A 21,735-nucleotide genomic window follows, 5' to 3' on the forward strand; every position below is an offset into this window, starting at 1 on the left:
GCTTTTTCTGCTTGCTGAGATAGAGTGGGTGTGCATATAAACTAATTAATAAATACACACACATATAACATTTTATTTATTGTTTTATTTTTTATTACCCCACATGTTCAATTAAAAAAATGTTAGAACTGGGTGCTTAAAGAAATTAATACATTTATTTAGCAAGGATGCATTCAAGTGATCAAGTGACAGTATATACATTTATAATTTTGCAAAAGCTTTATATTTCAAATAAATACTGTTCTTTTAAACTTTCTATTCATCAAAGAATCCTAAAATATTTTTTTACACATATGTTTCAACATTGATAATAAACATAAATATTTATTGAGCAGTAAATCATCATATTAGAATGATTTCTGAAGGATCATGTGACACTGAAGACTGGAGAGACTGGAGTAGTGATGCTCAAAATTTAGCTTTGACATTTTCACATATATTCAAATAGAAAACAGTTATTTTATATTTTAATACTATTTCACAATATTACAGCTTTTTTTGTATTTCTAATAACATAAATGCAGCCTTGGTGAGCAGAAGAGACTTCTTTAAAAACATTTTAAAAATCTTACAGTTCTTAAAGGGTTACTTCAGCGATTAGCATATGGCTTTGTATCAGTAGCAACCCTGGAGTATATTCGAATGATCATGCTCCCCCCTCTTATATCCCCCTGAGACGAAAGATTTATGCATTTTTATTTCTGGGGAAATTCCTCCTATGATACAAATTGACGATATTTGCATCATAGGAGGAATGTTTGGCCAAAGGCTAAAGACTACAGCCAGCAGAGGGAGCCATTTCCGCATGTTTTCAACTCGCGCATGAGGGATGGGAGATCAAACTCACAGCTCAGCTCGCAGCTACAGGCATTAATTTAAACGGATGCTGAGCAATGTAAGTGTTTTAACTTCTCAAATGAATTTTATGAAAGTTAAGCTTCCAAAAGCATGAACTGAAAACGTGTTGTGAATGAATGCCGCGAATGTGGTCGCGATTACCTCGGCTCTCATCACGAGAGCTCATTAGCTCATTTATGACGTTAAATGTAATCTGACTCCTAATCTGAGTTAGTGCTGTGAGACTCACGCGGCAACTCGATCGTTATATTGAACACACACGTTCAGTATTTAATTGTACTTTCTGAACTCAGTCACTGTAAATTAATCCAGTAGCGGTGGCTTTGGGAATGGCCTCACAGGGCAGCGAAGCATTCTGGGAATTGTAGTCTTTCATCCCCATGAGACAAAAATACATTTTCTGTCTTTTCTCAGTCTAGAAAGCACCAAATTCAAAAATAATTTCACATTTCTACTACATTAATGACCCAGTTTAAATACAGATTCATCTTCCCAGCGCTGAAGTACCCCTTTAAACTTTTAATTGGGAATATTAAAACACTACACTTAACTACACTACACTAAAGGTGGGGTTAGTGCTTTCTGGTAACCGTGTTGATAGTTAAAATCACCAAAACAAACACGCCCTGGCTCTATTTTGATAGCTCCGCCCCAAACATACGTAACCCAGGCAATGACTACAGCAGAATCTCTGTGTTACTAATCCAGGTCGAATATTCAATGAAAACGAATATTACATGAATATTACAATTATGACCAGATCAGAGTTCTCAGTTCTTCAACACCAATCGTTCTCATGACAACTCGATAGTAGACGAGCCCAACAGTCCAGCTAACGACATATTACAATTATGACTGGAATAGGGTTATATAGATCATGAAAAGAGGAAACAAACATATATTACGAGTATAGTATCTTACTTGTCGGACACATATTTGTGAGGAGATTTAAAAGCTCCATACGGTGTGGAAATGAACGGGTCTTTATCATCGCTGAAGTGAGACGCAATATGATCGCAAATGGACTAACAAGCGAACATGACACAAGTATATTCAAGCAAAAGCCAGCATATGTTAGTTCTCGGCTAATGTCCGTCGTGTATGTTGTGTGTTTTGAATAATGACCTGCATTGAGCGCTCATTAGTAGACACGCCCCACCTTTAAGGTATTTATTTGACAAAATAATTTGGCAAAAACGGGTTAAGTACAGCTACAGGTTTTTATTTTACTGTGCAAAAGAAATTGCCTAGAAAAAAAAAACTCATAGTAAAGAGCATATATTAACTACAACATCAGTTATAAATATTTTGTCAATTCTCTCTTGTTTTTGGATGTGTATCAATATCTTTGTATGACATAAACAATTATGTCCACACAATCTGGCATGTTTATCTTTAACACATTTTAATAAAATTATGGGGTAAAAGATGTACATTTTCCTATGCCACACCAAAAATTTTTACCAAAAATGTATGTTATTAATCTATCTATCTTTGTTTTTGTTTTTTTTTGTTGCTTATTATTGTTAATGTTAATTAATTTTGTTTTGCTTATTAATTATTTTTGTTGTTGTTTTTTTATAATTTTTTCTTTTATGCATGTACAGAATAATACACTTCTCATTTGTAGACTTCTATTAAAGATTGTCTTATTATTAATTATTTTTAATAATAACTTTTAAAGAAGAGAAAATATACAGTATGTCCTTATACAGATGTTCTGTTATTCAGCATTCCAGCTCAAAAACACCAGGAAATCAAACTTTTTTCATTAGAGCACTCTTCTCAAACACAAAACTAAAACACTAATACACCAGTTTTACATTTAGTTTCCCATAAACATACACATATTACTCCTCCCTATAACACATAGACACACATCATCTCCCCCTGGCCTCCTCACACACTCGCATAAACACAAACACAAGCAAACACCATCAAGTGACAGCCTACAGCGTGCACTACATCTGTGGAACAGGACATTCAGCATGGAAGGTCACTATCGTCCTGTGCCTGTAGCACTGAGATAGGCATGAAATAGCCTTAACACCAGACAGGCGCTAAAGCAGAAGCTATTCATGCTGCTAATGAGGTCTAAAACAGAGGAGCCTGGGAGACCCCACTGCCCCGGCTACTCGCTCGCGGACAAACACAGCCAAGTGTACAACCACCACCGCTCAAGTGGCTAATTGGAACAGAGCAATCAGGGAAGCAAACAAACATGGCACCTACTGTGAATGATCGACCTTGAGAGAGACCAGAGCGAGAGAAATAGACACGCTATGACTACTGCTTAGTCATCACATACTAAAACATAAGGCACTTTCTACTTAAATAAAAAAAAGCATAAGAGGTACAAATCCAAAGATTTTTTTTATTTATTTTTTATGGACTATTATAGACTGGGTAAACCAAGCCTGATCTGCCGGTAATTTGATTTCGCCCTGCAGCTCAATCTGGACACCTGTACATTCATTTCTACTGCTTCTATTACACTTTTGCGGGAACCAATAACAGACTGGCTTATCCACCTGGCGCGCTACTGGTGGGTTAAACACGGTGACAGATGGGTTGTTGCCCATTGATCACGCCTCTTGTGGTCTGATTGGTTGAAGGACTATCCAATTGTGTTCAGAGTCATTTGAATTATGCTTGTTGATCACACCTCTTGTGCAGTAGAAAATACAAAGCAGACTCCCCAGACCAGTGTTCAATCTTAAATCGAGCTCGTTCTGGTCTTATAGCCAGACAAGGACAATTAGATATTTTTGATAAAACTTTCATCTAACAAAAAATTTACCTAGCAAGAAAGGTATCTTAATTTATGAGACAAAAATCTGCAAAAATCTTAATATAATCTTAATAAAATAATCTTTTATTTCCAAGTAAAGCTTTTCGAACAGGAATAATTGTTGGGCGGGACTTGATATTATCCATAGCGAATTGATTGGATCTTTGTAGCTCACTCATGCATTCTATTTTTTAATTTCTTTCCCACTTTCTTTTTGCTTTTTCAGATAATCTATGTAATGGGAAGTTTCATAAGCACCTGCAAGACCTGTTTGCCCCTCTGGTGGTGAGGTATGTGGACCTAATGGAGTCCTCCATAGCTCAGTCCATACACAGAGGATTTGAACGAGAGTCTTGGGAACCCGTCAAGTAAGTGAAACACTCTATCACTTTAAGCGGTAGTTCTAGGGATGTTAATTCATTTAGTACAATTATAATAATTGTATGCAATTAATCACCCCGTTGGACTTCCGCAGTCCTGTGTTTAGAGAGCAAGATGGATTCCAGCAGAATGAAACAGACCTCATTTTTTTGTCATTCTTTGAGCAGTTTTACTTGATTTTTAACAGCTTAATAGGGTCCTATTATACTTTTATTTAAGTTTTAGTGTGTAATGTTCCTGTTTGAGTATGAAAAAGGTCTGCAAAGATACAAAGCACTAAGTCCACTGCAAAGAGAGTCGTTCTCTATATCAGTAAGCACTGTTTCTGAACTCCCTAAAACACCTTGATTGTAGTCATGATTTTTACTTCCGGGAATGTACACGTCACGAAGGAGGGCTGTCCTGGTTGAGTTGCATTAATTTTGTGTTGAATCTCGGTTATGGTAAGTGATCCAGTCAGAGCACATTGCGCTTTTTGGAAGAAGGGGCTTCACAAAAACAAAACAGAGTGTGATGCTGCCTTCATGTTCTATTGTAATTATCATAAATACAATTGACCTAGTTCAAAATTGTACATGAACACCCCCTCAAATTGTATTTACTACTGGGAAGTTGGGGGGTAATTTTGATACCCAAGTTGGGCTGGCTATAAACTTTAAACATGATGGAGGGAAAAACGGTTGCTGACGTGATGGGTGTTCTTTTTTTAGTTTGCCCACAGCAGCTACATCGACTGTCTTATTTTTAAAGTAGTGCATATTTACATGGATGAATAATCAATTGAAGTGCATTGTATGTATTATACACAGCAAAAATAGCCTGTTTGGATCGAAATTCCAGAATTTTCGGCAAGCTAACTATATAGGGCCGTGAATGGATACATGGTTATCAATGAATGGGACACTACATATAATTTTGGCTTTAATAAGATTTTCCAAATTAATTGGCAAGAATAAACCTGGTGTTCTCCATGGGTTCTGTTCTTTCTGACAACAAAGCACTTGAATGTGACAATCTCATAATCACAACTTTTAATATATATATTAAACTTTCTTTTTTTTTTTAAATAATGATTCCTAAATATACAAGTCACCAGAATAACTTTGAATCACTCAACAAAGCAACATAAGAAAAAGTGTGTGACTGCACAAATGTTAATTGCTAATTGAATCAACAATCTGCATTTCAGCAAAAACAAATGTGTTTTCTCATAAAACCAGAGCCAAAGTGGTGATAATGTGATTCACTCTGTCGCGTGTGCACTTCTCATCTCTGCAACACCATCTTATCTCTAAATGAATTCTTCATCTTGTGCTCTAAACTTACTGTACGCAATGCTGTGTTTCATCACCCATGCTATCTTCTGTGCATCTACATCATTGCATTCTTTTTCTGTTCTCTTTCCCCCCTTTTCCACAGGAGTTTAACAAGTAATCTACCCAGTGTCAACCTACCAAATGTGAATCTACAAATGCCTAAAGTACCAAATCTACCAGTGTCAGTTAATCTGCGGCCAATGCAGATGCCTAGCTTTTCCACTCCCAACTGGATGCCGGGTTTATCTGATGCTGAGTGTGTACTGAGTCTGTAATGGATTCTAATATATGCATGTGTGGCCTTAGCATCAACATATCATCTTTAATATCTAATTCCAATTCGGATTCACCCCTAATTATTTGTTGGCAGGTTTCTTTGAAATATTTTAATTAGGAAAGTGGACAATTTGTTGAACCAAATAGTTGAAACTATAGATTGCACCAGAACATTTCTATATGTTTGCAATCAGAATTACACAACTAAATAACATATTTTTCCAGTTTAATGTAATCTGTTGTTGATTTTACTATGTTTGGGATCATTTCCATGTGTCATAATGCACATAAGGGACAATAAACACAAACAGATGCTTTGGCATTCTGTTATACAAAAACAGATGCTGTGCAAAAGGCCATTATCTCACTAATTGAGATTTATTTTGTAGGTAAATACAATTTATTTTTTAAACCATCATTTTATTTTATCATGCGATGGTGTGTTATATATGTAGAAATATTATTCCATTTTATAGTCATAAAAAACACTAAACTACAGATGTTAACAGAGACCATATCATAGAAGACCATGTTAGCGTCTGTTCATTTTAATCTTGAGCACCTATAGAGTAGTATTGCATCCTTCATATCTCCGAAGAGTTTTTAGTTTTATCATATTTATAAAAGACAGATACCCCGTACCAATTCTTTCCGGAAACACCCGAGCTTGTGGATGCATACAATGGGTGGAGCTAAAGAGAAACACACACACACACACACACACACACACACACACACACACACACACACACACACACACACACACACACACACACACACACACACACACACACACACACACGTGTTTCCATGTTTTATGGGGACTTTCCATAGGCGTAATGGATTTTATACTGTACAAACTGTATTTTCTATCCCCCTACACTGCCCCTGCCCCTAAAGCTACCTATCACAGTAAACATTCTGCATTTTTACTTTCTCAAAAAAAAACTCCTTCTATGTGATTTATAAGATGTTTTCCTCATGGGGCCCAAAAAAAGGTCCCCACAAGGACAAGGATTTTCGGATATTGCCATCTTTGTGGGGACATTTTGTCCTCATAACGTAGGGATTACCAGCCCACACACACAAAAATATATCATGCAATTATCCCTGGACAACTTTCGTGTCATTGAAATTATATGCACTTGCATGCCAATTGTCAACAAAACACAGACATTTGATGCAGTTTCACTCACCGCCTGCAGTTACGACTCATGACTGGGAACAAACAAACAAAACTGCTGACTATGTAATCAACAAAACTGCTGACTTTGTGATTGGTCGAAAGGTGGAGGGTGGCGCTTCAGGCCAAAACACAACATGTCAACATCAACATCAGTTGAGGGCTGCAACGACAACTTTTAAATGACAATATCCTGGCCGGACTTCTTTTGTCAGTGATATAAGTATCTGAAATTAACATGATTTCTTTATGTCTAGTGACATATAAGGCCCATTTTATGATTAATTGAAATGTCAACAGAGCTCAACTGCACTGTGTTGCCAAGTCCGCATTTTTTCCCGCGGGTTGTTTTCTATGTCCTCGGGTTGAAGCGACTATTATGTGATATATAGACCATGAGTGCGAATTTTAGCAGGCAACCTTGCCAAAATAACACACATTTTACCCCCCAAATTCCCGGAGAATTTTTTTTTTGGCCATGTTTAGCATGAGAATCCAATTCTTTAACAGTGTAAACATGTCAGAATGCATGAAATAGTATTAGACCCCCCCCCCCATTCATTTAAATAGTAAAGTATAGCTTGAAGCTTGAAGTACAATTTTCAAAGTAGATATATAAAGTATAATATCTTGACTCACATTAAGGTAACATTATGGTAGTAATATGTAATCAGGTAATTCTAAATAGTTTGCAAACTTTTTCTTAAAACTGTATATGTGGAATCAAGTATTTTATTTACATGATTGGACATTTTCCACATACTTTTGCCTATGAATTAAGAAATTGTGATTCAGGAAGCTTATATTTAGACATGATAATTAAAAAAAAAAAAACAATTCTGCAAACCTTAGCTTTTTACCACTTTCCATACGAGAGTGAAATACCTTCAGCACTGCATGTATTGGAAAAAAATTATGCATGCACTTACAGACGTAATTGCACATACTGAGTGACACTCCATCTCGAAGGTGTAATGATGAGTAAACACCAAAGGTTGCCAAAAGTAGTTGAAGCCACAACACTTCAGTCACAAATATTAGTACCTGTCTTACATATCAAACTCAAGCTTAAAATACTGTCTATCTAGAATTTGGTTATTATAATAATTACAAAAGTTAATTAAGTACAATGTAAGCACAGTGCACTGTAAAATAAAGTACAACCAGAATTTGTGTTTACAATTAATTTTAATAGTAAACAGTAATAGTAATTTTAATAGTAAAACTTTATTTTACAGTGCACTGTGCTTACATTGTACTTAATTAACTTTTGTAATTATTATAATAACCAAATTCTAGATAGACAGTATTTTAAGCTTGAGTTTGATATGTAAGACAGGTACTAATATTTGTGACTGAAGTGTTGTGGCTTCAACTACTTTTGGCAACCTTTGGTGTTTACTCATCATTAATATATGTTCAGTTATGCTAAGGCCACAGCATGGAAATAATAACCTATGGACAATTTGAACCCCAAAAGCCCTAAGCATGTTGAAGGGTTGGAAGATACAAATACAGTATCACACTATAGAAACATGCTCATGTTTTGATAGCTGAATATTAAAGCTGAAGTGGGTAATTTCTGCACTAGCTGCGCCAAACCAAATCGCAAACTAACTAACTAGAAAAGGCAAATGTTGAATCTTGCCTGAAGAGGCCTTGTACAGCTGCTAAACAGTTTCTAATGTTTTCTTTGTGGATTTATTAATATCAAGCCACCATAATGATGGCTGATTTCACTCAAAATCAAACAACCTCCCCATCTTTGTTCAGTCAGTTTGCCCCGACCTAAACCAAGCCTGAAACAAACAGATTGCAGTTTTGTTTGATTCTGCTAGTGATGCAGAAATTACACACTTCACCTTCAACAAAATTATTCACAATATCATGGTCATATATATTATATGATTATATGCTCATCATTGATATCTGGTCCATGAATAAGTGATGCTACTTTATCTTTATCTTGTATCTTTCCAACATCTTCCTCCTTCCCCTTTTTCTATTAGAATAGTAAAGGATACAGGTGTCTTTCCTCTTTCTTCTTGCTTTATTTGCTAGGTATGGGGTCTCAGAATAGTAGCTCTCCTTCTATAGCCTGCCATGAGATATGGGGTTTCTGGGATAAGAATACTGAGGGAGATGTTTCCTTCATACAGCGCTCTGAAGAGATAAATAAAACTTCAGAGCAACAGGCATCTGCTTTCAGTAGAAACCAAATACAAGACCTTGATTGGCTGTGTGAGTAACCCAAAACTTTAAACTGCATTGTTTCTGACAGTCATTTGTGGTGTTTTTCACACAATAGATATATAAAGCCATATCATATCGTAACGATAAAAGAGCGATAAAAAATGCATTATATCGTAAAAAAGTTTGCATGCTCGCACGAGGTGGTTTTTCAGGCAATTTGAAAAATTCATATTTTGTAAAACTGCAATGTTTTTTCCGCATTTACAGGTCACCTGTCATACATAAAAGTCACATGATTCAGTTGTCATGAAGGGCAAAATTAGCTGTATAGACCAAAACTTTAACATGGGGCTCAATGAGATTCTGCTCCCTCCTGGAGCCTGTGACGATGAATTGCAGTTTAAATGACTTCCATATTGGCTTCAACAGAAACTGGGGGGGAGGTTGCCGCTTGATTGCCCTATTGCATTGCACAACTCAATTGCACTGGTCAGTCCCAAGTATAAGGGGCTTTCCTTGCCATTAATGCTTTGATAACATGCCAACGTCTCCTTTGATTAAAAATAATGGCTAGTGCGTGGCTGCGATGTAAACCTGCTAATATCTGTCACCATAATTTTTGGAATGTCTTATCGTGAGAGGAACAAATACTCATATTATATATATAATATGAGTATTTGTTACATTTCTTAGTTACTTTATTTATTTATTTTTAACCCTAAACCTTTCTTTTTATTTCAGGAAAAATATAAAGCAAGAAAGAAAGAAAATATAAATATTCAAAGATTATTTATAGATTATAAGAGTTATATATTTTAATAAGCCTTTCAGACTGTCATATTGATTTAATTTAATATACTAGCTTATTAAATAAATATATAATTAAACTCACCATTAATCATTCTGTAAATATTTCTACACATCCTTCTGCTGCTGTATGAGTGTCTGTTGAGTACAGTACAAATGAACCAGGTGTGAAAGCACCCTTAGAGTCTTTCATCTAAATCTTTCTTCAGCGTGAAGCTCTCATTGCTTCAGTCAATCTTAAAATGTTTCTACTGAAGATGCCTTGGCCTGCTGGCTGTTTGAGGACTCTGTACTCAGGCTGTGAGGAATGGTGTGAGAGTCAGTCTCTATTTTCTTTCTATGATCTAATCTTCATTCAGTTCGGACCCTGTGGAGCTGAAATTGGTTCCATTCAAACCGATCTATAGCTTTATCAGTTGAAAGTCTGGGACTGTAGCTCTTCCTGCCACACATACAGCCTTTACTCGTGATCCCGCAGTTCTCCTTTGACATCATTGTGCATGTTTTACCTTACCTGTACTCAAACAACCAAGTAAGGCCAGATTGTTTATCATTTTGCTTTAGGATTAACCCTTTATTTTTTCCATGGAACGATCGCCTACGAGGTTGATCTGAAGCCAACAGGGCAACTCTGCAACGATCGGGAAGTGGTAAAAAATAAGTCAACCAAATGTGCCACCCATGGTGGTGTGTGGACTTAAAACAGGCTTTGTCTTCTTTAACAACCCCCTGCCCTCTGACCTTCCTATTTCCCGACCTTTTCCGGAGCATTCCATTCCTGATATACAGCTTCAATTGAAATAACTTACTGTATTTCCCTCTGGCTGTCTCTTCTGCATGTGTCCTGGTGTTGGCAGTAATGGTTCTGGGACTTCAGAAGATTTGTTTTGGAAGTTGGATGCACTGCAGACATTCATAAGAGACCTGCACTGGCCAGAAGAAGAGTTTGCCAAACACCTGGAGAGCCGACTTAAACTCATGTCCAGTGATATGATTGAGTCCTGTGTAAAAAGGTGAGGCTGAAAAACACAACAACTACAGAGATCTGAAACAAATGCCTTTTTCTTTCTTTCTTTTTTCTTTTTTATTTAATTTAGGCACACACTCTGGTATTTTGAAAATTGACACTTTAATTGCTTGTACTGTAGTGTGACTCCATTTAAAACAACATTTATCTATTTTTAATTATTATGTATGTAGCATTTATGATTGAGCGACGACATGAAATATTTGTACTTTTAATTCACATCGTAGGGCCACTAAAAAAGGCAAAACATTATTAAAATAATAATAAAATTATAATCTTTATCTTATACATTCATCTACATTTGTTTCTTATAAAGAAAATAGTTAATATTTTTAATTTCTACAAATTAGAGTATTGGCTTAATGTTAAGGATGCACATATTCAAATATTACTTATTTAATTATATATTTTTACTATTAGAATATTTTAATGTGGATATAAAAGTCTACACAAAGTCTTCCACAAGAGATGCCCTCAAAATGTAACCCATCTGGGATGTTTTTACATAAAAGACTGGGAAAAAATTCAAAGACTGACTGTAATAAAATGCTGTAATACAATTAAATCAGTTCGGGGTGTACCCATTTATGCATTTAGTCATTCCACTTTTTTTTTTCTTCTCTGAAATGTCACTTTGGTTTTCAGTGGTATTGCATAGGTTGCAATTTTTACATGAAATATGCAAAAGCTCTGATATGATTTATCTTTGTTTCTTTTTTACATAAAAAATAAACCCAAAAAGAAAACAATCTATTTTAACTGGAGTGTGATCACTTTTTATGTCCACTGTACATTATGGCCAACAATAATTATTTTCAAAATATGAAACACCAGAAATTAAAATGTATCATTTTAAATTCTACAAGTGAATTTAGGCATCCCAATGTCAAATATTAAATGTAGATATTAATTTTAAGAAATGCCAAAGATTACATTTAAGTGTTTTGTATTATATATAAATTGAAAAATCATACTGAAAATTTTGATGATGATTAAAAAAGTGCACATTATGCATTATGGGGGGGGGCATGAGTCAATCTCATGTCAATCTTGAGTACCTATAGAGTAGTATTGCATCCTTCATATCTCTGAAAAGTCTTTAGTTTTATCATATTTATAAAAGAAATATGGGCTGTACCGAGTCTTTCCGGAAAAAAACGAGCTCCTGGAGGCGTATCGTGTGGGCGGAGCTAAAGAATGACAAATTTGCACAAAGCGGTGATGTCCTCAAGCGTGGAGAAACCCATCGCTATCTCAGCTAATACAGATAATGATCCACAATCAAATCTGAGGGAGAAATAAATTGAACAGGAGAAACGGCAACATCAGGATGTCCGTCTCTGTGGTATGTACTGTATTTAGGGGCCTTTGTGTGTCTTTACGCGCAGTTTATGAGGACATGATTCGGTTTATGGACTATTGTATGTGACTAGACCTTAGAGGTAGCAAGCAAAACGCTTTTGCACGTCAGAGTCAGACTAGTGTAACGTTATACAGAACAACAATGGAGTAACCGTTAGCGCATTTGAATGACGAAGCACGCGATCGTATCGTTTACTGATGTTTACTCATGCGACGGTAGCCAATAGCAGAGACATTTGAAGTTGATTTACTCACCGGCATCTTCCAAAGCAGGACCGAACCTTTATTGCTGGGACCGCTCTGTCAAAAACACACTTCTTTGGTATGATTTGGTGAAGTCCTGTGACAGCAGTGACCGTGAAAATCCACTTTGCGACGCGACTGAAGCGATGCCTTGAAGCTTCCCCTCATTTCTGCGTTCAAATCGGTTCAAATGCAGCGCTGCCTTCCCAGAATGCTGTGCTGAAGCGTTGAAGTCGCTCTACGTCACCCATAGGAATAAAGTGGAGCGCGGCGCGACATAAGTGTTCACGGACGACTGGATCTGCACCTGAGAGACTGTTTACGGCGTGCATTTCCTCTCTCTCGCTCTAGTTACGCGCGCGCGCACCCTACCGGGAGAAGAGCCTGTACAGCCCATACAAGGACCTTCCGATCTATTTAACGTCAAGTAGACCCATACTTGAAAAAAACTCGCCGAAACTTGTGAGAAACCGAAAGGAGTATTTTTAACACAGAAATACTCCATCAAACGTCCAACATTAGTTTTTGAAACTTTGTCTATGTTTAGGATGGGAATCCAAGTCTTTAAAGGTGTAAAAAGCTCAGTATGCATGAAACAGCATTTCACCCCCCCTTTAACTAACCAACTAAGCAAATATCTAGTAATCTTAAAAGTTATCTAGCGCTACATTTTTATTCTTCATGTGTGATTTTGCAGCCACCGTAAACGTTCATCAGCAGTCATCTGAGTTAAGTACAATTTAGTAAACTGTACATACAAGCAGAAAAATCTCATTTGAAAAATCTCTTGGCCTGACCATTTGAATAACAGGAAAAAGGCTGATTTTCAATGCGTATGCCCACATCTGTAATCCTTCTTGAAGAGAAACAGAATGTCTTGTACAGCAGCATTCTCAGTCTCTCTTTGTCGTGCTTGCTGTGAGTAAAGACGTGATTTAAAGTGCTTTAAGAAACTGTTGTAAGTATTGTCATGGTAATTTGTTCAGTTAGAAGCTGATTTGGCTTAACTAAAATACTGTAAATTTGAGTTTTTAGTAAGCTAAAAATTGTGATTAAAAATACTAATTTGTGCATTTTAGATTTTATTTTATTTTAATTATAATATATATTTGTTTCTTTCTTTTCTTTTTACAATCTTTTATTGAATCTCAGTCATCAAAAGTCAAAAATCTATCAAATAATACACATTTTGGCTATGCCAACTATGAATGGCAGTTACACTTAAATGCAGAAACTCTTTTTTTTTCTTGTTTCCTCACTTAATTTTTGACTTTCTATTTCTGAATTACCATAGCGACCAATCAGAATGCGGTTTCCTCTTTGTTGTTTCAGAACCAGAGCAGCCTTTGAGGTGAAGCTGCAGAAGAGTCCCCGCACCACAGACTTCCGTGTTCCTCAGTCCATTTGCACCATGTTCAATGTCATGGTGGACGCCAAGGCCCAATCCGCCAAACTATGTGCCATGGAGCTCAGCCAAGAGGTACACAACACGAACAAAATTGATCTTTTTGTTCTTATCGAAATCTTTCCACATCCTTCTCTTCATTGTAAACATACACTTTCTCTGCCACAATTTCCAGTAAAAAAGACCTCATAATGTGCTGACCTGCATCTTAGCAGTTTATATTGTTAAAAGCATTTTTTTTTTTTGAAATGCATGAATTCATCATATGCACCAGCCTATGATATATACAGTAGGTATATATGAATTAAAAGTAGTTTAAAAATGTATATACACATATTCTTTATAATTGCAAGTAAATGCATTTAATGCTACAGATCTGAATAATTCACCAGCATGGCGATTTTTCCATTGTTTCTTAATTTTAATTTAGTTTGACTCTGCTGGAATGAGATGTTTTCTTTTTCTCTCTGTTGCTTTCTAATTGTCACTGTCACCTTGTCTGCTGTATCTTTCTTTTCATCCCTTTTCTCAATCTTGTGAAAGTTTGTTAGAGAATGGGTAAGTGTGGCTAACAATTCAATTGAATTCTCACCTTTATGTCCCTAAGGTATAATTAGCAATCCTAGCAGTTTCCCCCAGTCCTCTGACACTTAAATTGTTTTGATTATATTACCATATGTGATAGCTGCTTCTGAATATACATGTGCTAGAAGTGAGACATCTCATATCCGTAGCATCTTGAGACAGGTAATGATCTGAACTGAATTAATTACACAAACGTCCTTTACATGAGGTAATTGGAGACAAAGGGATTGAGTTTGCACAGATTATCCCAGGTGAAAGCCACCAAACAGCTCAAAGAAACCTTTTTCGGTTACTCATTATGTCTTTCTTTTCCAGCGACAGTACCACTCACAAATTGACAATCTCATCGAGGAGACGGTGAAAGAAATGATTACTTTACTCGTGGCAAAGGTAGCATTTCAGGAAAACAGTATTCCTCATTTTTGATTTTACATATACATTTACTTTTTTTACTTTTTTTGTGAAGAAAAGTAAAAAAACAAAACAGATCAAACAGACAATAATTCTATACTTTATTATATATATATATATATATATATATATATATATATATATATATTTAAAATGAATAGAATGTTAAGTCTCAAAAAAAATATATATATATTTTTTTTTTGAGACTTAACATTCTATTCATAATTAAATCTTATTTCACAATTTTAAAGGGGAATATTATTTGCATTTTTTATTTGTGTGTGTTTTTCTCTGTTTTACAGTTTGTTGTAATCCTAGAGAGTGTTCTGGCAAAGTTGTCACGTTATGATGAGGGCACACTTTTTTCCTCCTTCCTGTCATTTACAGTAAGAACAAAATGTGTTTTTCTAATAACTTTTTTATTATACCTTTCTTTTTTTTTTTATTTTTTTTTTTTACAATTTTACTATTGTAACATTTGACTCCAATATGCATTATTAGAAATATTGTTTACTCTTATATTAGAAGCTGTAAAATAAAATGGCTTGTTAAAATAAACTTGCACATTGCAATATTGCACAGGCAAAATATTCACAATTTATTTTGATTATTAAATCTCTTTTATTTGTAGGTAAAAGCTGCTTCGAAATATGTGGATGTACCTGTAAGTGACAACTGGATTTATCTAATACTCATTGGTTGATTAATCATACAGTTAATTGTTTATAATTGAATTTAATATTTATGTTTATACAGTTTTTTCCCCCTCTAGACTTAAAAAACCCTCTCAACTTTAGATCATTCATTAATAACACGTTACACTTTGTTTTCAAAAGCCCTGTAATAGCTTTAAGATACGACTAATAATTGCCATGGCCTGCTGTGCAGATGGCCATCTCTTAGCCCCAAATGGCCATTCATATGTATGTGGGAGAGCGTCTCTGTGAAGCTCTACCCTCTGCAGCAGACAGTGTGATGTGTGTGTTGTGCAACAAAAGCGCGTCGTGAGGATGCCGCTGGGTCCAACTCATTGCACTCAGCCTCACATCACTGAGTTTCCTTCAACTGCCAACACATTTGGTCACAATGCGAGGCTTTTTAAATTAAAACCCTGTCGATGAATGCCGGAAGCGCCCTCTCGCTCTCTGTTTATCATTCTCCTGATGGTCTAAGGGTCAGATAATTTTATGTTTCCATGGTAATTGTTTGCTTAATACACAAATAAAATTATGTCTGAGAAATTTGCTCATTTGCACCCTCTGAAAGGACCCATAGATGTGCGAAATAAGTTCAATTTACAGCGTCTGACAATTACCAATTCTGATGACCTTCATATGCCCGCTGGCAGAGGAAGTGTTTAATTCTCCGCTGAGGCCGAGCAGGGGGCAAAACACCCCTTGATGATTTACACTGGGTTGATTTTTCACTTGCTGTTTTCTTGAATAGAATCGTACTTAATCAGATAGCATTGTTCTTCTACCGGTATGTTCAGACTTCATACAATGACAGCTCATTTTACACACCTCAGGTTTTGACTCTTAGACATCTAGGAAAATGAGAAACAAAACACTTTTCATCTGCTTGTCAGGTGACAACATCCTTTGTTAATATGACAGTAGATTACTACTTGACAATTTAAAAAGAACCATGAGCTTCAGATTAGCATAACAATATAGGTTTAAAAACATTTAAAGTGCGGTCACATTAGTGATTTTTCGGAAAAATTTGGGGGGCAAAAAGGTCCATCGCTGAGAGTAGTGATATATGAAGCACAGCTCACACAAGAGTCACTTGTGTGGTCCTGATGTAAAATGTTCCACCTTCAAGCTAAATTCCAGATTGCATAGATTCCTATTGAAATGACAATGTTGCTGCATCTTTGTTCTGTTACAAAACCTGCCTACATTTAGTCTCAGATGTCCCCCCCACGGACCATTGGCTGAACATCTGATGCATAAAGGCCTGTTCACACCGAGAACGATAACTACACTGAACAAAATTATAAACGTAACTTTTAAATGCCCCGATTTTTCATGAACTGAACTCTAAGACTTTTTCTATGTACTTAAAAGGTCTATTTCTCTCAAATATTGTTTACAAATCTGTCTAAATCTGTGTTAGTGAGCACTTCTCCTTTGCCGAGATAATCCATTCACCTCATGTGGTGTGGCATATCAAGATGCCGAAGAGACAGCATGATTATTGCACAGGTGGGCCTAGGCTGGCCACAGTAAAAGGCCACTCTAAAATGTGCAGTTTTATCACACAACACAATGCCACAGATGTTGCAAGTTTTGAGGAAGGGTGCAATTAGCATGTTGACTGCAGGAATGTCCACCAGAGCTGTTGCCCGTTGATAAGAGTGGCCTTTTACTGTGGCCAGCCTTGGACAGATTTGTGAACAATATTTGAGAGAAATAGGCCTTTTATGTACATAGAAAAAGTCTTAGACCTTTGAGTTCAGCTCATGAAAAATGGAGGCAAGAACAAAAGTGTTGCATTTATAATTTTGTTCAGTATATAAAGATAATGATAAAGATATAGTTATAAAAATCAATATCAATATTAAAGAATAGGAGCATTCACATCACAGCTATAACGATAATGGCAAAGAGAAACTATATAATTGGAATCACTTTCATAATGATTTTTGTCCAGTTGATGAATGATAAAAACATTCACAGCCAATCAGAATTCATCCTGCTGTAACAAGCTCGATCATTTAAAGTGACAGACAAGCACACACTTAGAATAAAAAGAACAATATTGTCCACTTGTGTGGACGCCAAGATAGTTATCCTTATAGTTATCATTCTTGGTGTGAATGGGCCTTAAAGGGGTCATAGGATGCCCATCTTCCATTTTTGGTATGATTAAGGTCTTCATGTAAAGTCTGTAACATACTTTGGTTAAAATTCCACAAAGTTTGTGTAAAACGACACCCTTTTTACCTCCTCTAAAACAGCTCTGTTCACAGCCATCTGTTGTGCATGTCTCTTTAAATGATAATGAGCTACTGCTCACCACACCTCTCTTCTGTGGGGCATGTAGACACTTGAAGTGCTGCCTTGGTGGACAGTGTACAACTGGCTGAGGGTGGAAATATGCTAATATGAGACAGTCTGTCAGCGGTCGTGGGCGGAGCATGAAAATTAAAATGACTTGATTATTGAGAGTGTTTAGGCTTTTTGAGGATTAAATAAAAGGAGTGAATGGATTTTTACCATTGTAGGGTGGTTGTGTCCACACACTGCAAAGCCCTTATATGCAAACACCATATAAAAGTGAATTTGGCATCCGATGGCCCCTTTAAGGCACACAAAATTACACTTTTTTTTAAAAGTTGGCATCTGATTGGTTGAATTCTACCGGATTTTCAGGAGACGTGTGTCGCCAAACCCCCTCACGAAAGAAAGCCGTTGTGTTTGCAACTGTGACAATTAGAGCTTATCAGGATGAACTAAATGCTTATCTGTCAAAAGTATGGGAGGTCTTCAACCCTGCTCCGTGGGACTCAGTGTCCTGCAAAGTTTATTTCCAACCTGCTTCAGTACACCTGCATGTGTATTTTCAACAAGTGATCCTGAAGATCTTGATTAGCTTCACCTGTCTTTAATTAGGGTTGGAGCTAAACTCTTCAGGACAGTGGGTGCCCAAGAGCAGGGTGGAAGACCTCTGGTATAGACTCATTCAAGAGTTATTAATGGGGAATCAAAGAAATCAAACTGTAAAGGCTTCAACATACTCCGCAAGAACTGAGAAAAAAGTTCTCGCTCCCAGGGCTGCGAGAACAAAATGACATCATTTTGTTCTCGCAGCTCTGGTTTGGGAGTTCTCGCAGCTTGTTCTCAACACATCGCCTGAGCAGAACTTTTTTCTTGCGGCTGTCCGAGAACTATTGTGTGATTGGTCAGACATTTAAAGTGGCTGTGGTTAATGCAGAGAAACGCAGATGATTGGCACTTGCTTTTCTTGTGAAGTAAGAACGAACTTTGTGAAGTAAGAACGAACTTGCCACCTCGAGAAAATGAACAAATTTCTTTGTTCTTGCAGAGTATGTTCCAAGCTTAATTAGTTGCTTTACATGTCAGTCAAATGGCCATGTCAGTCATTCTCTGAACATTTAAAGCTGCAATGAAGACCAGACTAGAGTCTGGCTATGCGATACTCTCTATACATTTACGGTATTTTAAGGATTTTTCAAAAGTTAGTCATCTTAATTATGGTAGCATTGTCTTCATGGAAAATCCAATCATAGAAAGCGTTGTGATATACTCCGAGATGGCTAGAGAGAGTGAAAAAAAAAAAAAAGATTTAAAAAATACTGTAATATTGTAATTAAAAAGGTTTTTTTTTTTTTGTCAGTCGAGTATATTTGTGTGGTGCTGCCTATGCAGATTGTTCCAAATCAGTCACTTATAAGGTTTCATGATGGTTAGGATGCTGCCTGTGTAGTAAGCTCACTAGACTTTAGAACAGAGCTGTTGTATACTAATATTTAAATGACGCCGACCACTAATAAATCTTTCTCTCTCTCTCTTTCCATCATCTGCAGAAACCTGGGATGGATGTCGCCGACAGCTATGTGACATTCGTTCGCCACTCTCAGGATGTCTTGCGGGATAAGGTCAATGAGGAGATGTATATAGAAAGGTTATTTGATGTAAGTAATGGCTGTCTTCTCCCTCTGTGAAGGGAGAGGCCCTTCAAAATGTGACATAACAGCCAGCTAGGAGGGATAAGTCACATTTTGAGACCTGCTTCTCTCTCTTTCTCAGTTAATTTCTTTTACTCTTTAACTCTCTGACTCTAACTTTCTCTCTTGCACTGCTTCTCTGGCTTGATCTTTCCTCTCTGGTTTGCAGTGCTGTGTGTGTTCTGGCTTTAATATTCCCTTCGCTCTGCTCGTTATTCCTAGTGCAAAATTCGGGAGGAGGATTATCTTAAGATGTGTTCTCACACAAAAGGGTCATGCTGATGTGAGATTAAGCAATTCACCTACAACGCACATGCAAACAAAGATAGAAACTAAGGATCCACAGATGACAGTACAGAGGTATAAATATATCCCAGGCCAATGATTAAAGTTTCTGCTTGTGGTTCCATTAAGAGAACAGTAGAATAGAAGTCTACGGAAGTCCTAAGAAGCCATGCTTTACTTTTCTCTTATTTTGTAATGATAAGGACTTGTAATATTCTCATAAACTTGGTAGATCTTGACTTTCTTGGAATTTTAGGATACACTTCTGTTCGAAAGTGTGGGGTCAGTAAGATAATTGTCATTCTTTTATAATAATAAACGTTTGTTAAAAAATACTTTTATTCATTAAGGATGTATAAATTGATAAAAGTGACAGTAAAGACTTTTATAATAAATCTAAATTATCACGTATCTTTCCATAAAAATATTTAGCATATAAAATATAAAACTTTTTTCAACATTGATGATAATAAATGTTTCTTGAGAACCAAATCAGCATATTAGAATGATTTCTGAAAGATCATGTGAATTTTCAGTGATGCTGAAAATTCAGCTTTGCCATCACAGAAATAAATTACATTTTAAAATATAAAAAATTAAAAACAGTTATTTTAAATAAAAATATTCTCAAAATATTACAGTCAAATAAATACAGCATTGATGACCAAAAGAGACATCTTTCAAATACATAAAAAATCGTACATACATTGCACTTTTGAATGTTATAGTTTAATTATTTTTTAATTTATTATTATTGTAAGGTTTTCTCAATATCTTGAAATAAAGGTTATTTTCGGAGCATGGGAATTTTTTTTTTTTCCTGTTATAGACTCACTCATGCTAAAATATCACTGTCCGTCACTGTCTGTCCGACACTTATAAATACATGTCTGACAATTTTTTTGTAGTAGACATTCATATAGTGATACTGAACATGTGGTCTATGTTATTTGCCATTATGTCTGTATGGATATAGAACTGTTTGACATATGTTTCGGTGATTGCAACTAACCAAAGACATATTTGATATATTTTTATATATTTTTCTTTCTTGTGTCAAGATCATGAAAAAGTGACAGAAAAATAATGCGTGTCCTCTTAGGGCTTCTGTAGAAAGAGACAAAATAGATATAATAAAACAATCAGAGTGTGAAGGATATTGTTTTGTTCATTTTAGCTGATATAGTTGGGGCGGGGGGATGTCACAAAGGCAACTGCCCTATTTCCGGAGTAAATCTCCCGCTAAGGAGATCCAAATAGAGAGAAGCCCTCCAAACCTGGGCTTATTGTGATAAAGGCTCAAAGAAAAGGAAAGAATGAGGGAAAACACTGAGGGCAAGAAAGAAGAGTTGAATAAGAAACACTGAAGGGGAGGGCACACAATGGAGAACACGGTCTTAAGGGATGGCCAGGGCCATCATGTTGGTTATAATCCTTTTGTGCTGTCTGTAGACCAGTTTGTTAAGTGTGTGTTGTTGGTAAGGTGTTTGCACTGTGTGGCTAAAGACTTTATATTCAGAAAGAAAGCCAGAGCGGGAGCGCCGATCTGAGATCAGTTTTCTTGTCCATTTCTTGTCCTGATCTGAAAACGGCGCTCCCACTCTGAAACGCTTTGTGAATATGGCTCCTCATGTCATGTGTGAACGGTCCAAGTAAGAATCCTGATCGTGGTTTCATTTCACGGTGAAAGCTGACCCGGGATCAGTAGTCTTACTATGATGTTTCAAACATGTGAGCTAAGTTTGTGAGTTTTCTGAGTGTCCTGAAAAAACGCTGCTTGAATCTGCTGCCTTGTGTACTGGTTTTACCTCGATTTTGCAATGCCTTAACTGTCTTTCTCCCCTCCTGGAGGGTGTGTGAAAAAGTTCTGTGTTCCTTTCTTTCTTCGTACGCTTGGAATGAGATGGTGTCGCTTA

The 21,735-nt window shown here is 36.3% G+C and overlaps 1 protein-coding gene across 11 annotated transcripts in view; it reads left to right on the forward strand.

Moving 5' to 3' along the window:
• cadpsa (Ca2+-dependent activator protein for secretion a) overlaps positions 1–21,735 on the forward strand; it is a 193,802-nt gene that overhangs the window by 155,614 nt on the left and 16,453 nt on the right. For 4 of the 11 annotated variants that reach the window (XM_067432431.1, XM_067432433.1, XM_067432434.1 and 1 more), the window contains 9 exons: positions 3,876–4,017; positions 5,450–5,602; positions 10,663–10,818; positions 13,770–13,917; positions 14,386–14,400; positions 14,743–14,817; positions 15,141–15,224; positions 15,470–15,502; positions 19,394–19,501. In XM_067432431.1, the coding sequence (XP_067288532.1) occupies positions 3,876–4,017; positions 5,450–5,602; positions 10,663–10,818; positions 13,770–13,917; positions 14,386–14,400; positions 14,743–14,817; positions 15,141–15,224; positions 15,470–15,502; positions 19,394–19,501 (914 nt within the window). The remainder of the gene's footprint in view (positions 1–3,875; positions 4,018–5,449; positions 5,603–10,662; positions 10,819–13,769; positions 13,918–14,385; positions 14,401–14,742; positions 14,818–15,140; positions 15,225–15,469; positions 15,503–19,393; positions 19,502–21,735) is intronic. The other 7 variants (XM_067432441.1, XM_067432432.1, XM_067432435.1 and 4 more) reach the window with 3 other exon arrangements.

This window comes from Pseudorasbora parva, chromosome 22 (genome assembly GCF_024679245.1).
Source record: "Pseudorasbora parva isolate DD20220531a chromosome 22, ASM2467924v1, whole genome shotgun sequence".
NCBI classification, from domain to species: domain Eukaryota; kingdom Metazoa; phylum Chordata; class Actinopteri; order Cypriniformes; family Gobionidae; genus Pseudorasbora; species Pseudorasbora parva.